Raw genomic sequence first — 21,205 nt, forward strand, 5'->3', positions numbered from 1 at the left:
TCTTGTATAGCATGTGGTGTCACCGAGCCCATTCTGTCCCCCCAACCTGGAAATTAAATACCGCAATCTTCAGTGCAAACACAGAAAGTGCTGTGTTTAACAGTCACTTTGGCTTGAAATATAAGAACTTTATGTTTTTATGGCTGTCAAGCAAATTTGAAAACTGTTCTTTGTGTCAGTTTGTAACATTTAAGGTTGGACAAAGTGATTTTGGTATGGTTTTGGTTTTCCATGAATTCCCAATTGTTTAAGTTGAAGAACTTAAGTAATCCTTTTTAAGATAATGCAGCGTTTAGTTTGATAATTAAACTTGAATCATCTTGGGGGGAGAAAAGGCAATGTGAGTAAAGGAAAGTTGACGGCATTTATGCTTTCTGAAATTAAACACACTGCACAAAATGAATATTCCCGTTGTAAATCCTCTTCATTCCTACATGAATCTTTATAGTTCAATCCCAGGCCCCTGGGCATTGTTTGTGTTTTGTTTTTAATTATTCTAGCAAAGGGGGAAAGTAAGAGACTTGTGGAAATTTAGTAAGGCAGTAGGATTTAGAAATAAACAGTTTAATTTGCAGTTTCTGCCCACTTCCAGAGGGAGGTAAACAAGCTCCAGGTACTCCTCACCCTCCTCTTGCTGAATAAACAACCAACGAAAATGGAACTCTTCCAAAAAAAAAAAAAAAATGCTTTTTGTGTGGGAAAGACATTCTTCAGTAGAACAGAGTATTTTCAGTCAGTTGAAAATTAAAGGAAAGTAGTGAGTTATTCTTGAAGAAAACATCAATTATGTAACACAGGAAAGCGGTTTAATTTTTGGCCATGTGTTTCCAGCCACACAAACTTTGTGGTATTTGAATAGAATTCCCAATGGGATATGGGAGCTTGAGCAAATACTTACGTAACGCCTGCTATATTTTCTATAACTTACGTAGGAACATTACCTCAGAATATTCATGTGAGCTCACTCTTCCCTGCTTAAATTCTTGAAATTCTCTTCATGGTTGGTTTATTCAGTAAGTATTTATTCTCTGCCTAATATATGCCAGACACTGTGCTAAGCCGTAGTGCGAATACAAAGAGCCGCTGAACAGTCACAAATGGTAAAACGTGATGGGTAAGTGCCGAGGTCGAGTTGGAGTTAGAAGTGGCTCCAGTGAGGGTGACCGCGGAAACAGGGAGACTAGTAGAAGGCTACTGCTGTGGCCCTGGGCCGGATGAGGCCCTGACAAGAAGACATTAGAAAGGAAAAGACTCGGGAGGCCTGGGTGGCTCAGTTTAGCTTCTGACTCTTGGTTGCAGCTCAGGTCATGGTCTTAATGGTTTACGGGTTCAAGCCTAGTGTCCGGTTCTATGCTGGGGGTGTGGCACCTGCTTGGGATTCACTCGCTTTCCCTCTGCCTGCCCCTCCCCAGCTTTCTCTCTCAAAATAAATAAACAAACTAAAAAGAGAAAGAAAGAAAGAAAAAGAAAAGACTCTTCTCTTTAAAAAAAGAGAAGATGGGGCGCCTGGGTGGCTCAGTCGGTTAGGCCTCCGGCTTCGGCTCAGGTCAGATCTCACATTCATGGGTTCGAGCCCCGCATCAGGCTCTGTGCTGACAGCTAGCTCAGAGCCTGGAGCCTGCTTCCAGTTCTGTGTCTCCTTCTCTCTGCCCCTCCCCCTCTCGTGCTCTGTCTCTCTCGGTATTAAAAATAAATAAAACATTAAAAAAATTAAAAAAATAAAATAAAGAGAAGATGGATTAAAAAGAGGTCATTATGAGGTAGAAACACCAGAATATGGCTACTGGTGAGATGTAAGGCAGTGAGGGGAAAGGTTCATGTCCATGTTTTCAGCCTGGGAAACTAGATTCATGGATATTTATGCCTGTCATTTTTGCCCCTTACCTGTACTATTCGTTTTAGTAATTCATCATATACACTATTATCTGGTATTAACTACTTTAAGGAAGTTGCTCTTTTAATTCTTCTGTGCACCTCATAGAATCTGACACAGTACTGGACACAGAATTCAGCATTCAGCACAATGTCGAGTTTATTTAAATTAATAAACAGTAAAATAGAGAACCCCACTAAAAGGAAAATATAGAATTACCAAATTATATATACATGAAAGGTTTTCCTGCTTTCTCTGTTTGATGTAATCCCTTTGTTCATGTGGGTGATTTATTTCTCCCCCACACCTTGAAAACAAGCAGTATTTCTCTCCTATAGCCTGTCCAGAGCTTAGCATAGTACTTTGTAGTAATGGCAAACCTTTCAAAGCATTTTTTAGGCATGTGTCAAACACCGTGCTGAATGCTTTGCCTGAATTACCTTGTTTATCCTCACAGAATCTCTCTGTTGTGCGGGACTATTTTAGTCCCCGTTGGTGAGTGCAGCCTGTGGATGAGGAAACCAAGACTCTGAGGACTTAAGTGACTTGCCCAGGGCATAGAGCTTGTAATGGGCAGAACTGAGGTCTCTTGATTTCAGACAGAGTGTAAAGTCTTCATCATTACCTGTGCTGCCTCATGTAAGGAGACTGGTACGGAAAGTACCTGTTCTCTAGTGGGGGACTTAGATTATGTTGTACTGAAAGGTGTGTGAAGTTAAGCTTGCTTCTTGGCAATCCGTATTGACAGTCGAGTTTTGAATCTGGAAAAAATCTGAGTATTTCTGAGAAAGGAATATCCTGACCGTTACCCAAATACTCAGGAGTACGGCCCCTTGTTCATGAACATTTTCTGGCCCTATCTTTGATCTCTCCTAACACAGAAAGATGACCAAATAGCCAGGAGGGCCATTGGCAGAGTTGAAGGCAAGGAGGGAATGATCGAGGAAGTGACGGGGAATGAGGACCCACAGAAGACCTAGAACGGCTAGAAAGAGAGGATAGAGCAATCTGTGTTTTAGTTGTAGCCCTTTTAAGCTCACAGAAATTCATTACAATTAGGTGTGGTCATCTAGCTTTTTAAAATTTGAGACAAGTGAATATCAGGACTATAATATTAGCTTTGAAGAGCAGACTTTTATAAGTGTTCATAAGTTTTGACTCTGTTTTCAGGAAACCATCCCATTGAGCGCAGTAGTTTCTCAGTCAAATTCTGATGCTATTGTCTTTAAATTTCCCCTTTTCAATGTGCTGCTTTATTTTCTTTCATTTTTGGTAACCCATCTCTGATTCCTGGTTTTGTCCTTGTGGTGTGTGAAAGATGGTGAATGGCACAGACCCAACCGTTTGGGTAGAAGTTGAATTCTAACACTTAAGAGAAAGATTGATGAGAAAGAGAATTAAGAATTTCTTGGAATCCCCTAAGTTGGTCTTTTCCTCAAAGTGATAAGTGTTGGAAGACTCTTTAGTTTCTATTTCAAATTCAAATCCTTTAACACATGTATCCTGAAGGCTTTGTTTCAGGGATCCTTGAGTTTCAGGGATCTTGGTTAAGGTTCTTCCTTTTCCAAAAATTCAACGGGCTATGAAAACTAATGATTTTACTTTCTTAATTTTGAGTTAGAAGAATAAATTTATAGACTGAATTCTCAATTAGATGGAGCCATTTGCGATTCTAGGTGTTTTTGCCTATTGGAACACTTTTTACAGTGTTAACATCTGTTCCTTCAGTTTTGAAAAGGTACAATGCGAGTGGAGAGATCCATTCAACAGGAGTGTCATTGCCACATCCTAATATTTATTTCCCAGGTTGAAATCCTACGCAGTCTGACAAGTGTACTGCTTTGAGGCACTAGTATTTTTCTCCATATCATGAGATGAAAAGAACTAGGGATGTTTGGTCCAGAAAAGTGACAGATTGGGAGGTCTGTGGGAGTTGTCTCCAAACAGTTGAGGCATTGTCATGTTGAAAAAAGGATTTGGCTCCTTTTCTGTAGTCCCAGTGGATTAAACCTGTGTGTGAAATTTACAGGGAGACCGGTTTAAGGAAGAACTATCCTACCGATCAGGGAGGGAGTCAGCTGCCTGGGAGTGAGTGCATTGGTCCCTGCTGAAGTTTTAGAATATTGGTTGGATGAAAATCTGTGTTTGTATGTTGGATTTGTTTGTTGGATGGAGAATCCTATTAGGTGTGACATAAGGACTTGACCCACTCTGAATTATTTGCCAGGAAATAAGGGTGAGGGGAAGAAACCAGGTGGCCAATTTAGGGCAAGGGAGGAAAGTGGCAGCCATCTAATAGGATAAGAAAGGGGAACATTGAGGGTCAGTGTATCTCTCCCATTCATTAGAGTCCTAATTTATGACATTTAAGAATATGTTGGCTCTTGTTTCATAAGAAGTTATTCTGCAGAACTTGAGGAATTTTTGGCATGGTCAACAGAGATGGAATAATTCTGTTTCTGTAACAGTCCTTTGGCCGGACACATTGAGGCTAAATTACATGTGTGCAGGTGTGCGTTTTCGGTGGGAACAATAGCTTCTGCCAGTTTGGTTTTCTTGCTAGTAAATTTCAAAATTCTCTCTCATGGTTGTTACATTGAACTAAACTTCAGCTACAGTAGGATTTAGGCTGAAACTGTTGTTTTGTTCAGAATTTTTGGATTTGTTTTCTTACCTTCCATTTTCATCTTTAAGATGTTTACATGAACAATTTATTCTCAGCACTACCATTCACTACCTTTTATCACTTTTATCATCTTAGACAAGTGACCTAACATCTCTGGGCTTCCATTTCTTCATCTGTAAAGAGAGAGTATTTCTCATAGGGTCAATGGAAGCATAAATGAGGTAATATACATAAAAGCATATTTAGTCCATGGTAAGAGCCATTTAACCACTACTTTATTTTTGTGCTCTCAGTAGAGACTTATGTTTGTTATTAGGGATCATCTGGAATGGACATTGAGTTGATGTCCTAGTCATGCAGAATAGCTGCTCCGTTGTTAGGGTATAATTGTATGAATAATAGAACATGTCTGAGTAGAGAGTGAATTCCACAGTTCTTAAAAAAAAAGAGAGAGAGAAAGAAAAGCAGAAAGGCTTAAAAGGAGTTATGCACATTCCTCTATCTTTATTTCCTTCTCCTTCTTTCCAAAGAGCCATTCAGGTGGAAGTATGTAGATTTGGGATTTGGGAATCTTGTACATCAAGATATAAATAAAGCATAAAGTGGGTGAGGTCATTGTGGGAGTGAGAAAAGAGAAGGACTGAAGATAGACTCTCAGTGGCACGGATCCATAGCTTACAGGAAGGAAGGTCAGGAAAGAGATGGAGGACTGCGCTTAGTGGAGCGCACAGTACATTGAACCTGAATTAGGAGATCTGGGTTCTAGTATCACTTTCTCCATTTGGGGTTTGTGTGCCTCTAGGCATATCCATTCCCTGTTGTACAGACTAGACTTTGTTTCCAGGGCTCCTTTTGAATACCTGAGTTTCTACATTCTGAGTTATTGGAAACAGTAACACGCAAACGGAGGTTGTGGAATGTCCCTGTAACAGGTATTGCAAGAAAGAACAATATCATGTTACTGAAGTAAAAGAGGTTGAGAACTGGGAAAAAGTTAGGGTGCCCAGGAAGCCAATTTGTTTAGATTAGAGGGACCAAGAAATATCTGCAGTGTAAGACTTACATGTAATTACAGCATGTAATGAGAATTATTCCAGGTCCTCTCACTGACTTTCTAGATGACATAAATATTAATAAAACTGCCGGATACAGTAGGGAAAATGTAATCATGTGCTTTCATCAGTGATCTATAAATTAAACTGCTTGAACATCTCTTCAGGGTTGAAGGGAATTTTGAGGTAGTCTGTTGCTAGGTGAGACAGAGCTGAATCTCTTCTTTCGCCTTAGAATTTTAATTGCAGTTCTCACCTGAAATGTTTCGTATTTTTTTTTGTAGACCAGTTGTTCCATTATGGATGGAGGGGATGATGGTAATCTTGTTATCAAAAAGAGGTTTGTGTCCGAGGCAGAACTAGATGAACGGCGCAAAAGGAGGCAAGAAGAATGGGAGAAAGTTCGAAAACCTGAAGATCCAGAAGGTATATGGGCTATTGTAGTTTGGCATTCAGAACAATGATCTCTGATCTTCACAGCAGCCCTGCAGAGTAGGTAATGCCATCTCACTTTAGAGAAGGGGGACTGAACCTCAGAGGGGGGCGGGGGCCAATGGAAGGCCTCCGTGGCGGGAGCAGAGCATAGTACGGCACTGTCCACACCACCATCCTGCCTCCCAGAAGATTCTGTGAGTCTGTTCCATCTTTACAGGTGGGTGCAGGATCTGAATGACTACGAATGCTGCCGCTGAGTAGGGGTTGGGCTGGCCCCTCATCCGGCTAACCGTCTCAGGCTGTGGGTCCTCTCGACACTGGTGGTTACCTTTGAGAACCGCTGGCCCCTCTCTGAAGTCCAGAAGGAAACTGTGGACTTTGTACTATTTTTGTGTCATCCTTGCCCTCAGATCATGCAGAGACTTGACTTTATCTTGAAAAATCCTTTGTGATTCCAAAATAATGTGAAAAATTCTAAAGTATGTACCTTTTCTCCTCACTCCCTTTCTTCCCTCCCGCTTCTTTCAGAATGTCCCGAGGAGGTTTATGACCCTCGGTCTCTGTATGAACGGCTACAGGAGCAGAAAGACAGGAAGCAGCAGGAGTATGAGGAGCAGTTCAAATTCAGTAAGTTCAGAAACAGTCCTGCACATTCCACAGGGCCTTTTCGATGCACTTTTGCCAACCTCATGCAACACTTTTTCTAACTAGCCACAGGCCTGTCTCCAGATGTTCATTTGCTGGAAAAGAGGTAACTTGCTGCCTTCCACACTGCACCGAACATTTCTGTTCTGAGCTCAAGATACCCATTTCAGTTCTGTGCTAATGCCTAGTAATGGAAGAAATGCCTCGATTCTTATGCCGTGTTACCCCTCCAGAAGCTGAGGTGTTTACAGATTCTTTCTTCTGATCCTCTAAAGGATCTGCTGCTTATTAAAAATAAGAAGGGAGAATCCTGTTTGACTCGCTCTCCCTTTAGCCCGCTAAGTGTCCCTTGTTCAATTATTTCCTCAGAAAACATGGTAAGAGGCTTAGACGAAGATGAGACGAACTTCCTGGACGAAGTCTCCCGGCAGCAGGAGCTCCTGGAGAAGCAACGGAGAGAAGAAGAACTGAAGGAACTGAAGGAATACAGAATATCCTTTGTACTTTGAGAGAAATCCGTACAGCATGTGTCCTCATCAGCGCCTGCGGATTCGAGTTTCCTCACAAATAGAATGTAATAAGGTTTTCTACCTCGTGACCTTGGAGTTGTCTTTCAACACTGACATTCCTATGACTGAATGACTGGCAGTGGTTTGTGGAGTTAGGTCACATGCAAGAGTCTGTTGCAATCAAAAGTCCAGATCCTTTAGGATTATCTAAAGGCCTAAATCCTAATAGTCAGTACCAGGGTACTTTTGCTTTGTGGGATTAGACTCTGAAACAGATGGGTGATGCAGTACACTCATCCAGGGGAGAAATTGGCTTCTGAGTTTTAAAAGGAAATGTTTAGTGACTCCTGTGTCCTTAAGATCTTTCCTAGAGGTATGGCCTGTTGTGTTTCCACAGAGAGGAAAACAGAGACAACAACAAAAATGCCTTCGCTTTGGCTCGGTGTTGCCTTTTTGTCATCTACTTCCTTGTCCGACCAGGCATCCCACATGTCACTTGGCGGAGTCAGAATTCTCAGTTCTGTGCCTCACCACCCCTACCCTCCATTCCTCGCACTGCCCTCACCCCCAAATCTTGGCCTCTTTCTGCTCTTTCAGACCTTAGTGACAGCACTTCCATGTCCCCCACATGCCTGGGCCAAAAACTGTTTCTAGAATGTACTCTGCCTCTGTGCAGTTCAGCTCTCCGTGCCTCTCAGGACCACTGTGACCACCAAGTTAGTCTCTGCCTCTGCTCTTGTCCACAGGAATCCATTCTCACTACAGTCAAAAGGAACATTTGAAAACCTACATGGAGTCTTGTCACTTTCTATTTGAAACACTAGTAGCTTCCTGTGGCCTTTGACTTAGTCTGTGTTCTTCCCCAGCCCTGCATGATTTAGGCCAATGCATCTTCCTGTTGTGTCTTGAATTCACTCTTCCTTGTGTTCACTACACCCCAGCCTACTGGCCTGCCTTATGTTCCTCTCAGGCTGAACTTTGTGATTCCATTTCAAGGTCTTTGTGTTTGTTGTTTTTCTGCCTGGAATGTTCTGTCTTCAGATTTTATGAGGCTGGCATTTCATGGCACTTGGGTCTCCACTCTCATCTCCCCTTCTTCGTAGAGACCTTCTTCCCTAAGCACCCCATCTCAAATTTCACCAAGGCATATCTCTGTATTTGATGCCATTTTTAACAGTAATTTTCAGTACCTGATAAACTTAGTTTGCTTCCTAGTTTGTTGCCTCTTTTAACTGCTGGCATATAAAGGAAGATCCATAAGAATAAAGAATTGGTCACCACTGATTTCCCTAGTGCCTGGCATGTAGGTTCTCAGTGTGTGTGTGTGTGTGTGTGTGTGTGTGTGTGTGTGTGTGTGTGAACAAATGAATGAATGACTCTCAGGAGAGACTAATAAAGCCATCCTAGCTTTTTTCCTAAGAGAAGGCTCATTTGAATATTTCAAGCTTATATGTTGAAAAACCACACGGGTATGACTGAGCAGGCTTTACCTCTAAAGTCAGTGATAGGACTGCGTGTATGTGCTAATTGGTAGTTTTTGCAGGGAATGTGCAATAGGTTCCCTTAAAGAGCTATGTAGGAGCAAATGTGGACCGATTTCCAGGGATTTGGTTTAAATCAAGGTGACTGACCACAGCTGACATAAGCTAGCAGCTTGGTGCCACGAAACCCTCTCTGAACTGGTGGTGAAAGCCCTGGCTTCCAGTCCCGAGTTTCCTGGTGGCATTCTGGTGTGACATTTAAGATCGGAGGTGCCGGGAAGTCACACCTCAATCCTAGCTGTTGGACCGAAGCTGACTCTTCTGGGAGCTCCCCTCCTCCCTGCCTTCCCTGGCGGCCACAGAAAAGAATACTGTGCATTGATGTTTGTAGAGCTGGGCAGATGGAGTGCGTATTGCATTGTGTCAGGCATCACACCTTTTCCTCTCAGGAAATACGTTAATTACAGTGGTCATTAGAATTATGTCTTGTTTTAGTGCTTAATTTGGCAGGCTAGCAAATAAGACGTAGAGCATCTCCCAAAGCAGCATTCTGGTGAGGGGTTTTCAGTTCAAAGGGAAGACTGAACAGGGCAGCGGTAAGGTGAAAAGAATCTTTCCTGCCCTGCTAATAATACAGGACAACATTGGAGAGGCCCCAGAGGTGTTGGCTTCTGTTGGAAACTTGGTAAGTTCCAACTGTCTAGAAAAACTGAAGAAAAGCCAGCCTTCCAACCCGCTGATATGTAGTGTGCTAATCCCTAGCATGCGTGCAGCCAGAGATATGTTGAGATAGGAACCAAAGGATTACACTTTTGTTTATGGAAGCTCTAAGTCAGGAGCAGGTTCTTGACCCTGCTTGATTGTTATGATATGAGACATTTTATAAATGATCCTTGTAAAGACAGACCAACTGTGGTTTGCGCCACATAAACAATAGAACTCTTGTTTTCTTCAGATTAAAACAGCATTTAGCAATGTTATATGTGTTAAATAGCATGTGATTTAAGAAATGCCTCATCTAATGAATTCCTTGAGAGTTTTGAGGTGGGCTTGTGTATTTAGAGCATTTTAGGGAGAGAGAAACTTAAGTTGAAAAATGGCTTACACTCTGGCTATGGATCAAAAGTAATATTATTCTTCGCCCCCCTTCCCTCAAAAAGAAAAGGTTGGAGGGTTTTTTTCCACTTATTTATTTAAAAATTGTTTTGTTTTTGTAGAGCATGAGCTGGGGAGAGGGGCTGAAGGGGAGAGAGAATCCCAAGCAGGCTCCACACTCAGTTTGGCCCATGTGGGGCTCTATCCCGTGATTGCGAGATCATGACCTGAGCCGAAATCAAGAGTTGGATACTCAACCGACTGAGCCACCCAGGCACCCCAGCTTTTCTTTCCACTTTAAAAGAATAAAAACTGAAGTGTTGGTTATTGTCTGTGTCCTAGTATTATAGATATGTGTGTTTTGTTGCTAAGTTTCCCCATTTGGTTTTATTTTTCAATATTAAGAGTTTATCCCTTGGTGTCTAGGTGGCTGAGTCAACTTTGGCTCAGGTCATGATCTCACAGCTCATGGGTTCGAGCCCCGCCTCAGGCTCTGTACTGACAGCTCAGAGCCTGGAGCCTGCTTCAGAAAAAAAATTTATCCCTTAATGATGGAGTTGCAGGTAAAAATCATCATGCTGGTGGGTTTTTGGCATTTGGTACTGGAAAGATGAAATCTAATTCTTTTTTATTCTAAAAGGCCGAACACATAGTATTGACATACAATCAGTTTCCGTGTTGACTTTGAAACCCTTAAATTGATGCAACTCGGAGCACTAAAATATTTTGTGTAATCTCCATTAAATATTGCAAATATTTAAGATAACTGGTGCTTGTAAGAACAGAGTGAGTGCCTGAAGAGTGATCAGAATTAGAATTTTCTTATTTCTGGTACCCGGTTTCCTCCAGGATTCAAAGACCCTATACATACTTCTCTGCCTCCTGCTTTGGGCTGATAGTACCTGCTTCTTAGATTTTTTTGGTCACTAGATGTCACTATTGTTCCAGTAAGGCGCCTGCCTCTTAAGTAAAGAATTGCGCCCAGCCCAACACAAATTATTGCCTAATGGGTTGTGAGAGTGTGAAAGGGAAGGAGGGGAGGGGCTGGCGGAGAGAACAAAAGAAAGTGCTAAACCTTGACAGCCAGAGATTGACGTCAAGCCTGCAAGAAGTGATGTTACAAGTGAACTGGCTGTGCTTTAAAAATGTTTTGGTTCTTGTGTCGTGTGTGCACTGGGTTTTTCATTAAAATCACCTTGACAAGAGTATTTAAAACAAGTTCCTGGGTCTCTGGAGGCCCTTATTCAGTCGGTTTGGGACAGGGGTGGGACTCTTGTTTTTTTAACGAGGCTTAAGGTGATTCTGCACCAGCAGAGTAGGAGTTGGTCTCTGTGATGGCCAAGACTGAATGCCATTGATGATAGGACATTCTGTAAGATTTGATTTTGCTTTTGGGGGATGAAAGCAAATATTTAAAAATTTGGTGGAGGGAAGCCACATTTTCTTTCACATTTATATTTCTTAAGATCTTTATTTTCCAAAGCACGCATGATGTTGGCCATATTCCCGGGGAGGTTTTCTGACCATAACTCAGATTTTCACTGAGAGTCAGAGAGGAAGAATTTGCTTCTCTGTATTATATTGGGCTTGACTTCCCTTCTCCCTCTGTGGTCACCCTCCTTTCTCTGTAAATCAGCTGGCGGTGACTGGCAGAATAAAGAGGAGAGGCATTATTTGAATATAAGTAGGCTAAACATCACATGGCACAGCGGAAGTGCTGGTGGATTTTGTGTGTCTGTCTTCTCTGGATTTACCTTTGTTCTACCGTTGCTCTTTTTGCTTAGTTTGACCCTTAACCTACAGCACAGTAATCTCAGCAAAGTTGGAATTTCTCCAGAAAACAAGAAGGAGGTAGAGAAGAAAGTGACTGTGAAATCCATAGAAACCAAGAACAAGTTCTCCCAGGCGAAGCTGTTGGCAGGAGCTGTGAAGCATAAGAGGTCAGCCAGCACTCTCACACAACTTAAATCTCCCTGCGACTGTGTGCCCTGAGATGCCACTCGGAATGGTAGCCTGAACACATACCTAAGCGGAAGTCTTGGTGACGTTTCTTTGGTAGCCATACCTCTCTCTCCCCCTCCAGATTTGGTGTCTTCTATAGCCTTGTCTCTGGGATTGTTCATTGAACAGAGTGATGGCTCCTCCTCATTGGACACCTGTCATGTGCCAGGCATCGTGTTAAGTGCTTTCCAGGAGTGATCTGACTCTTTACAGAAGTCTAAAGTAAAAATTTGGTGGGTGAGAACATTGGTCCAAGGTTACAGAGTAACAGGTGGAGTTCAATATTTGAGCATCTGTTTCTAGGCAAATGAGGTAGCAAGTTCCGGGAAAAGATTTGGGCAGGGTGTAATGAGAGCCGGGAGGAGGAAACCTAACTCACTGGAGAGAGCATGTGAGCTCGGGGTGGGGGAGGTAGGGAAGGCACTAGAAGGAGATGTGGATTACGTAGGACAAGTAGGGCTTTGGCAGACAAGGGAGAGGAGAAATCCTGGGCAGCGGGAGCAGCTGCCGCAAAGGCACTGTGGCCTGTGAGACCATGGAAGCTGGGACAGCGCTACAGCCCTGGCTGGGGTTCTGCTGATGTGGGGTGGCAGCACTGCCTGGAGGTTTTGACAAGTCCTGTCTTAGGTTTGCTCCTCCCTTGCTAAATCTTGAAATGGCACCAAAGTGATTAAATCTGGTCATTTCAGTTTGACCAACCATACCATGGGCAAAATAAGTTCAAGTGCAGTCTATTAGGGAAATCAATATGGCACATTGGCAACCAGCCACGTTTTCAAGGGAGTGCATTGATGCATGCTTGTGGTTTTGGTGCACCGTCCACGCGGATGTTGTTCCTAGCACATGGCTTACATCTAAAAATGTCATCATGGTTTGGCAGTGGTGGGGAGGAGTGGCAGGAACCTGAAAAGGGCCAGTTACCTGAGCCATGAATTACTCCTTTCAACTTTTCACATAAGCTTTCGTGCCTTGCCGGATGTCTGTCAGGATTTGGCCCTGGGTCAGTTTTGCTGGACTTCGCCAAGAAGGGGCTTTCTGGGTGGGCAGTTAGATACCTCTCAGCGGTGGCTTGCTGCTAGCAGAATGGATGTCATAACCACCTCTCTCTTCCTTAGTCCTTAGGTCACCTTTTATTAGATCGTTGTTTATTGTTGTTTCGTGGCAAGATGATAAATTAGTCTCCTGGGGCAGGAGTTCCTAATCTACTCAGCCCTGGGTTTATTAGACTCACCTGGGAGTTTGTTAATGTGGCTTCTAGGCCTTCATTAATTCTGGTTCATGAAGTTTGAAGTGAGGCTTGGGAGTCTGATTGTTCAAGTTCCGCAGGTGATTCTGATGCTTGTGAAAGTCTGGTGCCTGGTGTGTGCCTGGAACATTATCAACAAAATTGAGTCCACCTCTGTGCTCCCTCACCGTTGCTTTTCCTACCTTGCTGCCCTCATGCCACATTCCCAAGTCTGGTTTGTCATATTTTTGCCTTTGTTTACTTTCAGTAGTTTCTGCATGCTTGTGGAGGGAGGGGGGTTGTTTGTGTTTGTTTTTGTTCTTGTTTTGGCTACCTATATAGGTATTCATAAACACTATTTAGCTTGCTTGTTTTTGAATTTTATAAAAATGATTTCATTCTGTATATGATCTTCTGCAAATTTGGTTTTGCATTCAAATTGTTTCTGTGATTGAAACAGTTTTGTGTGTGTGTTCATGTATGTATAGCTGTGATTCATTTATTTTCACTGTCATATAATGGTGCTTTATGAGACACCAGATGTGTCCGTTCTCTCGTGGATGCATGCTTGAACTTGAACTATGGCAAATGGTGCTGATAAGTCCAGGTGCTGATACGTGCTTTAGTATGTGCATATTTCTCCAGAGCTGTGCTGTTCAGTGTGGTAGCCTTTGGACACCTGTGACTGTCAGCATCTAAATTAATTAAAACTAAAACTTTCAGGGCGCCTGGGTGTCTCAGTCAATTGAATGTCCAACTTCGGCTCAGGTCATGATCTCACGGTTCATGGGTTTGAGCCCCGCATCAGGCTCTGTGCTCACAGCTCAGAGCCTAGAGTCTGCTTCGGATTCTGTGTCTCCCTCTCTTTCTGCCCCTCCCCTGCTCATGTTCTGTGTGTCTCTCTCTCTCTTTCTCAAAAATAAACATTAAAAAAAGTTTTTTTAAAAAAGCCAAATTTTCAGTCTAGTTCCTTAGTCACACTAGTCTCATTTCAAGTGTTAAGTAGTGACAGATGGCTAACTGCTGCCCTACTAGACAGCACAGATACAGTGATAGTGATTTTGTAAAATAGGGCTTCCTTGAGGCCTTAATTTGCATTTCCTGTTAACAGATATAGTTGACGTATTTCATATGTTGATTTGCCATTCGTGTGTCCTCTAATGTGGTAGGTCTATTCAGATATTTTGTCATTTTTCTACTGGGTTATTTGTATTTATCTTAATGATTTGTAGGTGTGTTTTGTTTGTTCTTAAATATAGTGCTGACATTTCCCCCCACAATTTACAGCTGTTCTTTTTACTTTCATTAATTAATTTTATGGTGGTAGCTTTTTAAATTCTAAGGCAAGTCAGACATGTTATATTAATTTCAGGTATGCAGCATCATGATTTGATATACATATGTATTGTGCAGTTATCACAATAAGTCTAATATCCATCACCATACATATTTACCCATTTTATTTTTCTCGTGATGAGAACTTCTAAGACCTACTCTTAGCAACTTGTAAATATACAATACAGCATTGTTAACTATAGTCACCATGCTACACATTACAACTTATTTAATAACTGGAAGTTTGTACCTTTTGGAGATAGTCAATTTTTTTTTAAAGTTTATTTATTTTAAAGAGAGAGAGGGGTGCCTGGATGGCTCAGTCATTTGAGCGTCCGACTTCGGCTCAGGTCATGATCTCGCGGTCTGTGGGTTCGAGCCCCGCGTCAGGTTCTGTGCTGACAGCTCAGAGCCTGGAGCCTGCTTCAGATTCTGTGTCCCCCTCTCTCTTTGCCCCTCCCCCACTTGTGCTCTGTCTCTCTCTGTCTCAAAAATAAACTATAAAAACATTATAGAGAGAGAAAGCAAGCAAGGAAGGCGCAGAGAGAGAGAGAGAGAGAGAGAGAGAGAGAGAGAGAGAATGAATCCCAAGGAGGCTCCACACCAGCAGCATGGAGCCCCATAAGGGGCTCGAACCCACCAAACATGAGATCATGACCTGAGTTGAAACCAAGAGTCGGATGCTTAACTGACTGTGCCACCCAGCTGTCCCAGAAATAGATTTTTTTTTTTTTGAAGGTATGCTCTAGGGATCCCTTTTCAACTTTTTTTCTTCAAATGAAAAGCTAATTTTCTAGCAACATTTAACTAAATACTACTGCCCTTCCCCAGTGATCTTCAGTGTCACATCTGGCTTATAACAAGCTTCTGGACAGATATGGCCTGGTTTGGGAGTTCTGTTTTTTTGTGTTTGTTTTTTCTTTTTCTTTTTTCTGTTCCTTGGATCTGTTGGCCCGGTACCACTCTGTGTAATTATTGTAGCTTTATAAAAAATTTTGGTATCTGGTAGGGCAAGTCCCCTTACACGTTTCTCAGGGGTGTCTTGTCTATTGTGGGCTACTTTGTTCTTCCATATAAGTTTTAGAGTTAGATTTAAATTTGATTTTTAAGTTTATTTTTACTTATTTTGAGAGAGAGTGCAAGCAAGTGGGGGAAGGGCAGAGAGAGAGACAGGATCCCAAGCAGTCACTGTCAGCTCAGAACCTGATGCAGGGCTCAAACTCTGGAGTCTGGGAGGTCATGACCTGAGCCAAAGAGTCAGATGCTTAATCGACTGAGCCACCAGGTGCCCCTAGATTTAAATTACAGATTAAGTTCTTTAAGTTTATTGGAATATTATTAAGTGATTTGATAAATTATAGAGGGAACAGATCTTTATGGATATGAGTCTTTCTACACATGGTATATATACATTTATTTGTTTCCATTAAGGTCATTCAATAAAGTCTTAAAGTTATTTTTCAAAAGGTAAAGATTGTGCATGTCTTTTGTTAGATTATTCCCAGGTGTTATAATTTTTTGTTGCTGGTTTGTAAAAATAGAACCAGTTTTGAAGTGTTTACATCTAGCCACTCAGTTCTTGTTAACCTTAACAGTGACTCTTTAATAACTCTTAGTAACTTAAAATTTTTACTTCTTTTTATTTTTTAAATGTTTTTATTTTTGAGAGAGAACCTGTGCCTGCAAGCACACAAGTAGAGGAGGGGTTTGGGAGGGGACAGAGGATCCAAAACAGTCTCCTACACTGAGAGCAGAGAGCCCGATATGGGGCTCAAACTCTCCAACTGTGAGATCATGCCCTGAGCCGAAATCAAGAATCAGATGCTCAACAGACTGAGCCACTCAAGCGCCCCAGTATTTTCTATTTTTCTCATTGCTGCTGTATCTGTATTGTGCCCTTTTCCTTCCCATATATTGATGGATTGTATTTTTATTCTTATTTGGCTTGTTTCTTAATTTCTCCTACCTTCTTTCTCTGGGGTATTCTTTACTTCCTGCAAGTTTATTCTTTTATAATTTCTGTTATAAATGACTGTCAGTTACCTAGCTAATTAATTTTTAGTTATAGGCACCTGGAAGTGTAATTCTTCCAATTTTGTATTTCCAACTATTTTAAATATCCATTATGATTTCTTCTTTGACTCCTGAATTAAAAGCATTTTTTAAAGCTTCCAAACATATTCAGGTAGCTCAACTGTATTTCATAGGTCTAAGATGATGCTCTCCCCCCTCCCTCCACATTATAATCAGTGTTATTTTAGAATCTATGATATGTAATATTTATCCTCTGTTGTTGATAGCTATCTAAATTGCATTGTGGTTTATATGTGCTGATTCTTTTGATTTAGACCTGCTTTGTGACCGATTCTTGAGGTTAATTTTTATAAATGTTCTGAGTGAGCTTGAGGAGAATCTGGTTTTTTGTAATTTCCTGGGTTCTGTGCAGGTACCCCCAAATAAGCTGGTTAATTGTATTGTTTAGATCCTCTGTGTCTTTACATATTTGTCTGCTTGCTCTGTCAGTACTGAAGTATTTTGAAATCTCCCCCTAGAGTGATGATTTCCTGATTTTTCAAGGTTCTGTTGGATATTTATTTTAAGCTCTTTAATTAGAAGCATACACAGTTGAGAATTGTTACTTTTTCATAGTGAATTAAACTGTTTCATTATAAACTGACCTGCTTTACCACGTGTCACGTTTTTGGTCTTAAAATCCCTTTTCCTAATATTATACCAGGTAGCTCAGCCTTCTTTGGGTTTTGCCTTGGTAACTCTTTCACTTTCAGTCTTTCTGGGTCTTGTTTTTGTTTTACTTTTGTTAAATCTTTTGGCATGTCTCATAAATATCTGATTTTAAATTGAGTATGTTAATCTCTTTACGGGCAGGCTTGGATTTGTTAGGATTTTTGGTACAGTTTCTGCTGTCTTAATGTTACTTGTTTTACATAAAAGATATTTTTTCCTTGTATTTTTAAAAATTATGATTTTTAAAACCTTTGTTTATTCCTTTTCTTTCTTCTAGTTTGGATTTATGTGGTGTTTCTGTTCTTTTGGTGGCTAACCTTGCAACTTACCAGGAGTACTTAGCACAACCTGAAGTTAAATAGCTATCTTCCTTTCCTGCAAAATTATACACGGACCGTGGACCTTTGAGCTATAATCATGTCTTCCTTACACGCTACTACTGTCCAGGGCTTGAGTTTGGTCATGTTTAACACCACAAATTAGATTGTATTTGCCGGTTTCTTTGCTCACTATCCTTCCTTCTGTGATTAAGGCCTTCTTTCTGGGATCATTTCTTTCTTTCTTTTTTTTTTTTTTTTTTTTGTCCTAAATATTAGCAGTAACGGTGGAGGTCGGGGTATTGTGCCTTCTCTAAGCTACACAGCAAAAGAAGTACATTCTCTAGACAGTCTTTCAGTGAAGGTCTTTTGAGTGACTTTCAGAATCTCTAATATGTCACTAAAGGAAAGATTTCCTTTAATCTTTAAGAGCTTAAATAAATTTTCATCACGTATGAAAGTGTCCAGATATTCTCAGAATCTGTCTGCGGTTCTAACCAAGATGAATGAGAAGGACAGCAAAGAATCTGAAGTTTAAGTGATGCCTGAAGATCTAATGCTTCACCCCTTGAATTGGCCAGGGGTTTACGTTGTCCTTATAACAATAATGTAACTGGAAGGAGATTAAGAACTTGAAATGAGGGGCGCCTAGGTGGCTCAGTCGATTAAGCAACTGACTGTGGCTGAGGTCATGATCTCACGGTTTGTGGGTTTGAGCCCCGCATTGGGCTCTGTGCTGACAGCTCAGAGCCTGGAACCTAACTTCAGATTCTGTGTCTCCCTCTCTCGGCGCCCCCACCCCCCACTCATTCTCAGTCTCTCTCTGTCTCTCAAAAATAAACAACAAATTTTTAAAAATTAAAAAAAAAAACCTTAAATGAAGACTTTTTATTTCAGATCATCCCAATTCTTTGAGGCTACCTAAGACCCAAATAAATGGTTATTGGAACTCCTGATTCCCAAAGTTTTAATCCCCACGATTGGACATAGCTCAAATTCCCATGTTTTTTGTTACAGCTCAGAGAGCGGGAACAGCGTGAAAAGACTGAAGTCGGACACCGACCCAGATGACAAGAGTCAAGGTAGGGTGGCAGCTTTCATTTCACTGTTTATTCGTAATACATGAGTGCAGGCCTGGACTGCAGCCCATCTGTGAAGGAACACATGGGTCTCTAGCAAGCCTGTCTAAAGTTAGTTTACCGGACTGTTTTCTGCCAGGCAGGATGTATACCCAAGAGTATATGTCAGTTGCCCTGTCAACCTATATGTTAGAAACCAGTGGAACAGGTGAATGACAATTGTGCTCTCCCAAAAGTGCTTACAAAGCCAAAGCCCAGGTCCTATCACTTCTGCTCTCCAAGGGTTTTTTCTCTGTCTACCCCAAATGTCAAGTTTCTTGATCTCACCTGGCTGGCTGCCAGTGAGTGGTAGAATGCCTGGCTTTTGCTGCTGGTGGGATTGGATTGAGCCTGGAGGCTTAATACAGTCTCCAGAAGCACACTTTCTCTGGGGGTGGCCTCTGCGCAGGCAAATCTGGTGCTGTGTTAAGCGGCGCAGAGTTGTAAGCGAAGGGGAGTGTTCCTGAGGGGCTACATCAGGGATAAGAAATCTAGGAGCGTTCTTAGTTCTACCCCTGGCTCTCTGTGGGATTGGGACTCTGCGCTAAACCCAATGGGTCATCTATAAAACAGGGCTTACATTGATTTCTCCCTCAAAAAATAATGGCTATTTAAAAATGTATCTCTTCTGGGACGCCTGGGTGGCTCAGTCAGTTAAGCGTCTGACTTTGGCTCAAGTCATGATCTTGCAGTTTGTGAGTTCGAGCTCCTCATCAGGCTTTGTGCTGACATCTTGGAGCCTGGAGCCTGTTTGAGATTCTGTGTCTGCCTCTCCTCTCTTTGCACTCTGTCTCTCTCTGTCTCACTTAAAAATAAATAAAGATTTAAAAAAAAAAAGTATATCTGCTGAGCACCAGTAATTGTGAGCTGTTGCTGATACCTTTTTGCTCTAAAATTTATTTTTTTTAATTCCTATCTTAAAAAAAAATTTTTTTTAATGTTTGTTTATTACTGAGACAGAAACAGAGCATGAGCAGGAGAGGGGCAGAGAGAGAGGGAGACACAGAATACAAAGCAGGCTCCAGGCTCTGAGCTGTCAGCACAGAGCCCGACGTGGGGCTCACACCCACGAACCGTGAAATCATAACCTGAGCCGAAGTCGGACACTTAACCGACTGAGCCAGCCAGGTACCCCTAGAATTTACTTTTAAGAAGGACATTGAGGGAAGAGTCTTCTTTCTACATATATATCTTCATCCATTTCTACTTCCCAGAGGGAAACAGTATTATACATTTCTTATGTGTATATCCAGAACTATTCTGTGTCTGTGTAAGCAGTTACAAATATATGCTTTTAAAATTAAAAAATGTTTATTGTTGGGGTGCCTGGGAAGCGCAGTTGGTTAAGCGCCCGACTTTGGCTTAGATCATCATCTCGCAGTTTGTGCTGACAGCTCAGAGCCTGGAGCCTGCTTCATATTCTGTGTCTCCCTCTCTCTCTGCCCCTCCCCTGTTCATGCTCTGTCGGTCTCTCTCTCAATAATAAACATTAAAAAAAATTTTTTTTTTAATGTTTATTGTAGATAACTTAAAATATATTCAAACATTGAGCTAATAACCCCATCATGTAGCTTCAATTTTTAACACATATCCAATCTTCCTTATATGTCCTCAACTATAGTGTTTTGAGGCAAGTATCAGACATTATACTGTTTAATCCATAATTCTTCTGTGTGTATCACTAGAAAATAAGGGGTTTTTTTTGACATCACAGTAATCTCTAAATAATATCAGGTAGCAGATCAGTATTAATTTTCCCCAATTTTCTCATAATTTTTTTCTTGACAATTGGTTTTTTACTTTTTTTTTTTTTTTTTTTTTGAGCAAGAGGGAGACAGAGCAGGGGCTTGAACTCAAACCACGAGATCATGACCTGAGCCAAAGTCAGATGCTCAGCCGACTGAGCCACCCAGAAGCCCCATTGACCATTGTTTTTTTAAAAATCAGATTCCAAACAAGGGTCAGACATACATTGTATTTGGCCCATATGGCTTTAAAAAAAAAAAAATCAAGATATAATTCACATGCCATAAAATTCACTCTTTTTAAAGAAGCACAATTCAGTGATTTTTTAATGTGTTCACAGAAATGTGTATTCATCACCACGGTCTAATTCCAGAATGTTGTCATCACCCCAGAAAGAGGCCCCATGCCCACTAACAGTTACTCCCTCTCCTCCCCTCTCTCTAGCCACCGGCAGCCACTCATCTACTTTTCTCTCTGCGGATTTGCCTTTTTTGGACATTTCCTATAAATGAAACCATGCCATCTGTGGCCTTCTGTGTCCAGTGTCGCTTCACTTGTTTACAGAGGTCGTCCATTTGGTAGCACGTATCAGGACTTTACACAGCCGATACTGTTGTGTGGTGTGGTGTGCTTGCTGCATTCTGTTTGTCCAGTCATCAGTTGATGGGCATTTGGGTTGTTCACACTTTTTGGCCACTCCGAATGATGCTGCTAAGAACATTTGTGTACAAGTTTTTGTGCGACCAACTATTTTCAGTTCTCTTGGGTGTATACCTGGGGGTGGAATTTCTAGGTCGTATGGTACCTCTGTGTTTATATGGTTAGCTTTTTGAGGAACGCCAAATTGTTTTCCAGAGCAACCGCACCATTTTTACACTCTACTGGTAGTATGTGAAGGTTCTAATTTCTTTATATCCTCATCAACACTTGTTATTGTCTTTTTTATTTTGTTTATCTTTGTGGGTGTGAAATGTTTCATTTCCCTAAAGACTAATGGTGTTG

General features: G+C 41.5%; 1 protein-coding gene across 5 annotated transcripts in view; it reads left to right on the forward strand.

The window, feature by feature from the left end:
• Positions 1–21,205, forward strand: part of FAM192A (family with sequence similarity 192 member A) — a 30,959-nt gene that overhangs the window by 4,136 nt on the left and 5,618 nt on the right. For all 5 annotated transcript variants that reach the window (XM_029925065.1, XM_029925063.1, XM_029925064.1 and 2 more), the window contains 5 exons: positions 5,836–5,977; positions 6,515–6,613; positions 7,001–7,122; positions 11,523–11,656; positions 18,357–18,421. In XM_029925065.1, the coding sequence (XP_029780925.1) occupies positions 5,851–5,977; positions 6,515–6,613; positions 7,001–7,122; positions 11,523–11,656; positions 18,357–18,421 (547 nt within the window). In that variant the 5' untranslated portion in view covers positions 5,836–5,850. The remainder of the gene's footprint in view (positions 1–5,835; positions 5,978–6,514; positions 6,614–7,000; positions 7,123–11,522; positions 11,657–18,356; positions 18,422–21,205) is intronic.

Source organism: Suricata suricatta, chromosome 16, assembly GCF_006229205.1.
Source record: "Suricata suricatta isolate VVHF042 chromosome 16, meerkat_22Aug2017_6uvM2_HiC, whole genome shotgun sequence".
NCBI classification, from domain to species: Eukaryota; Metazoa; Chordata; class Mammalia; order Carnivora; family Herpestidae; genus Suricata; species Suricata suricatta.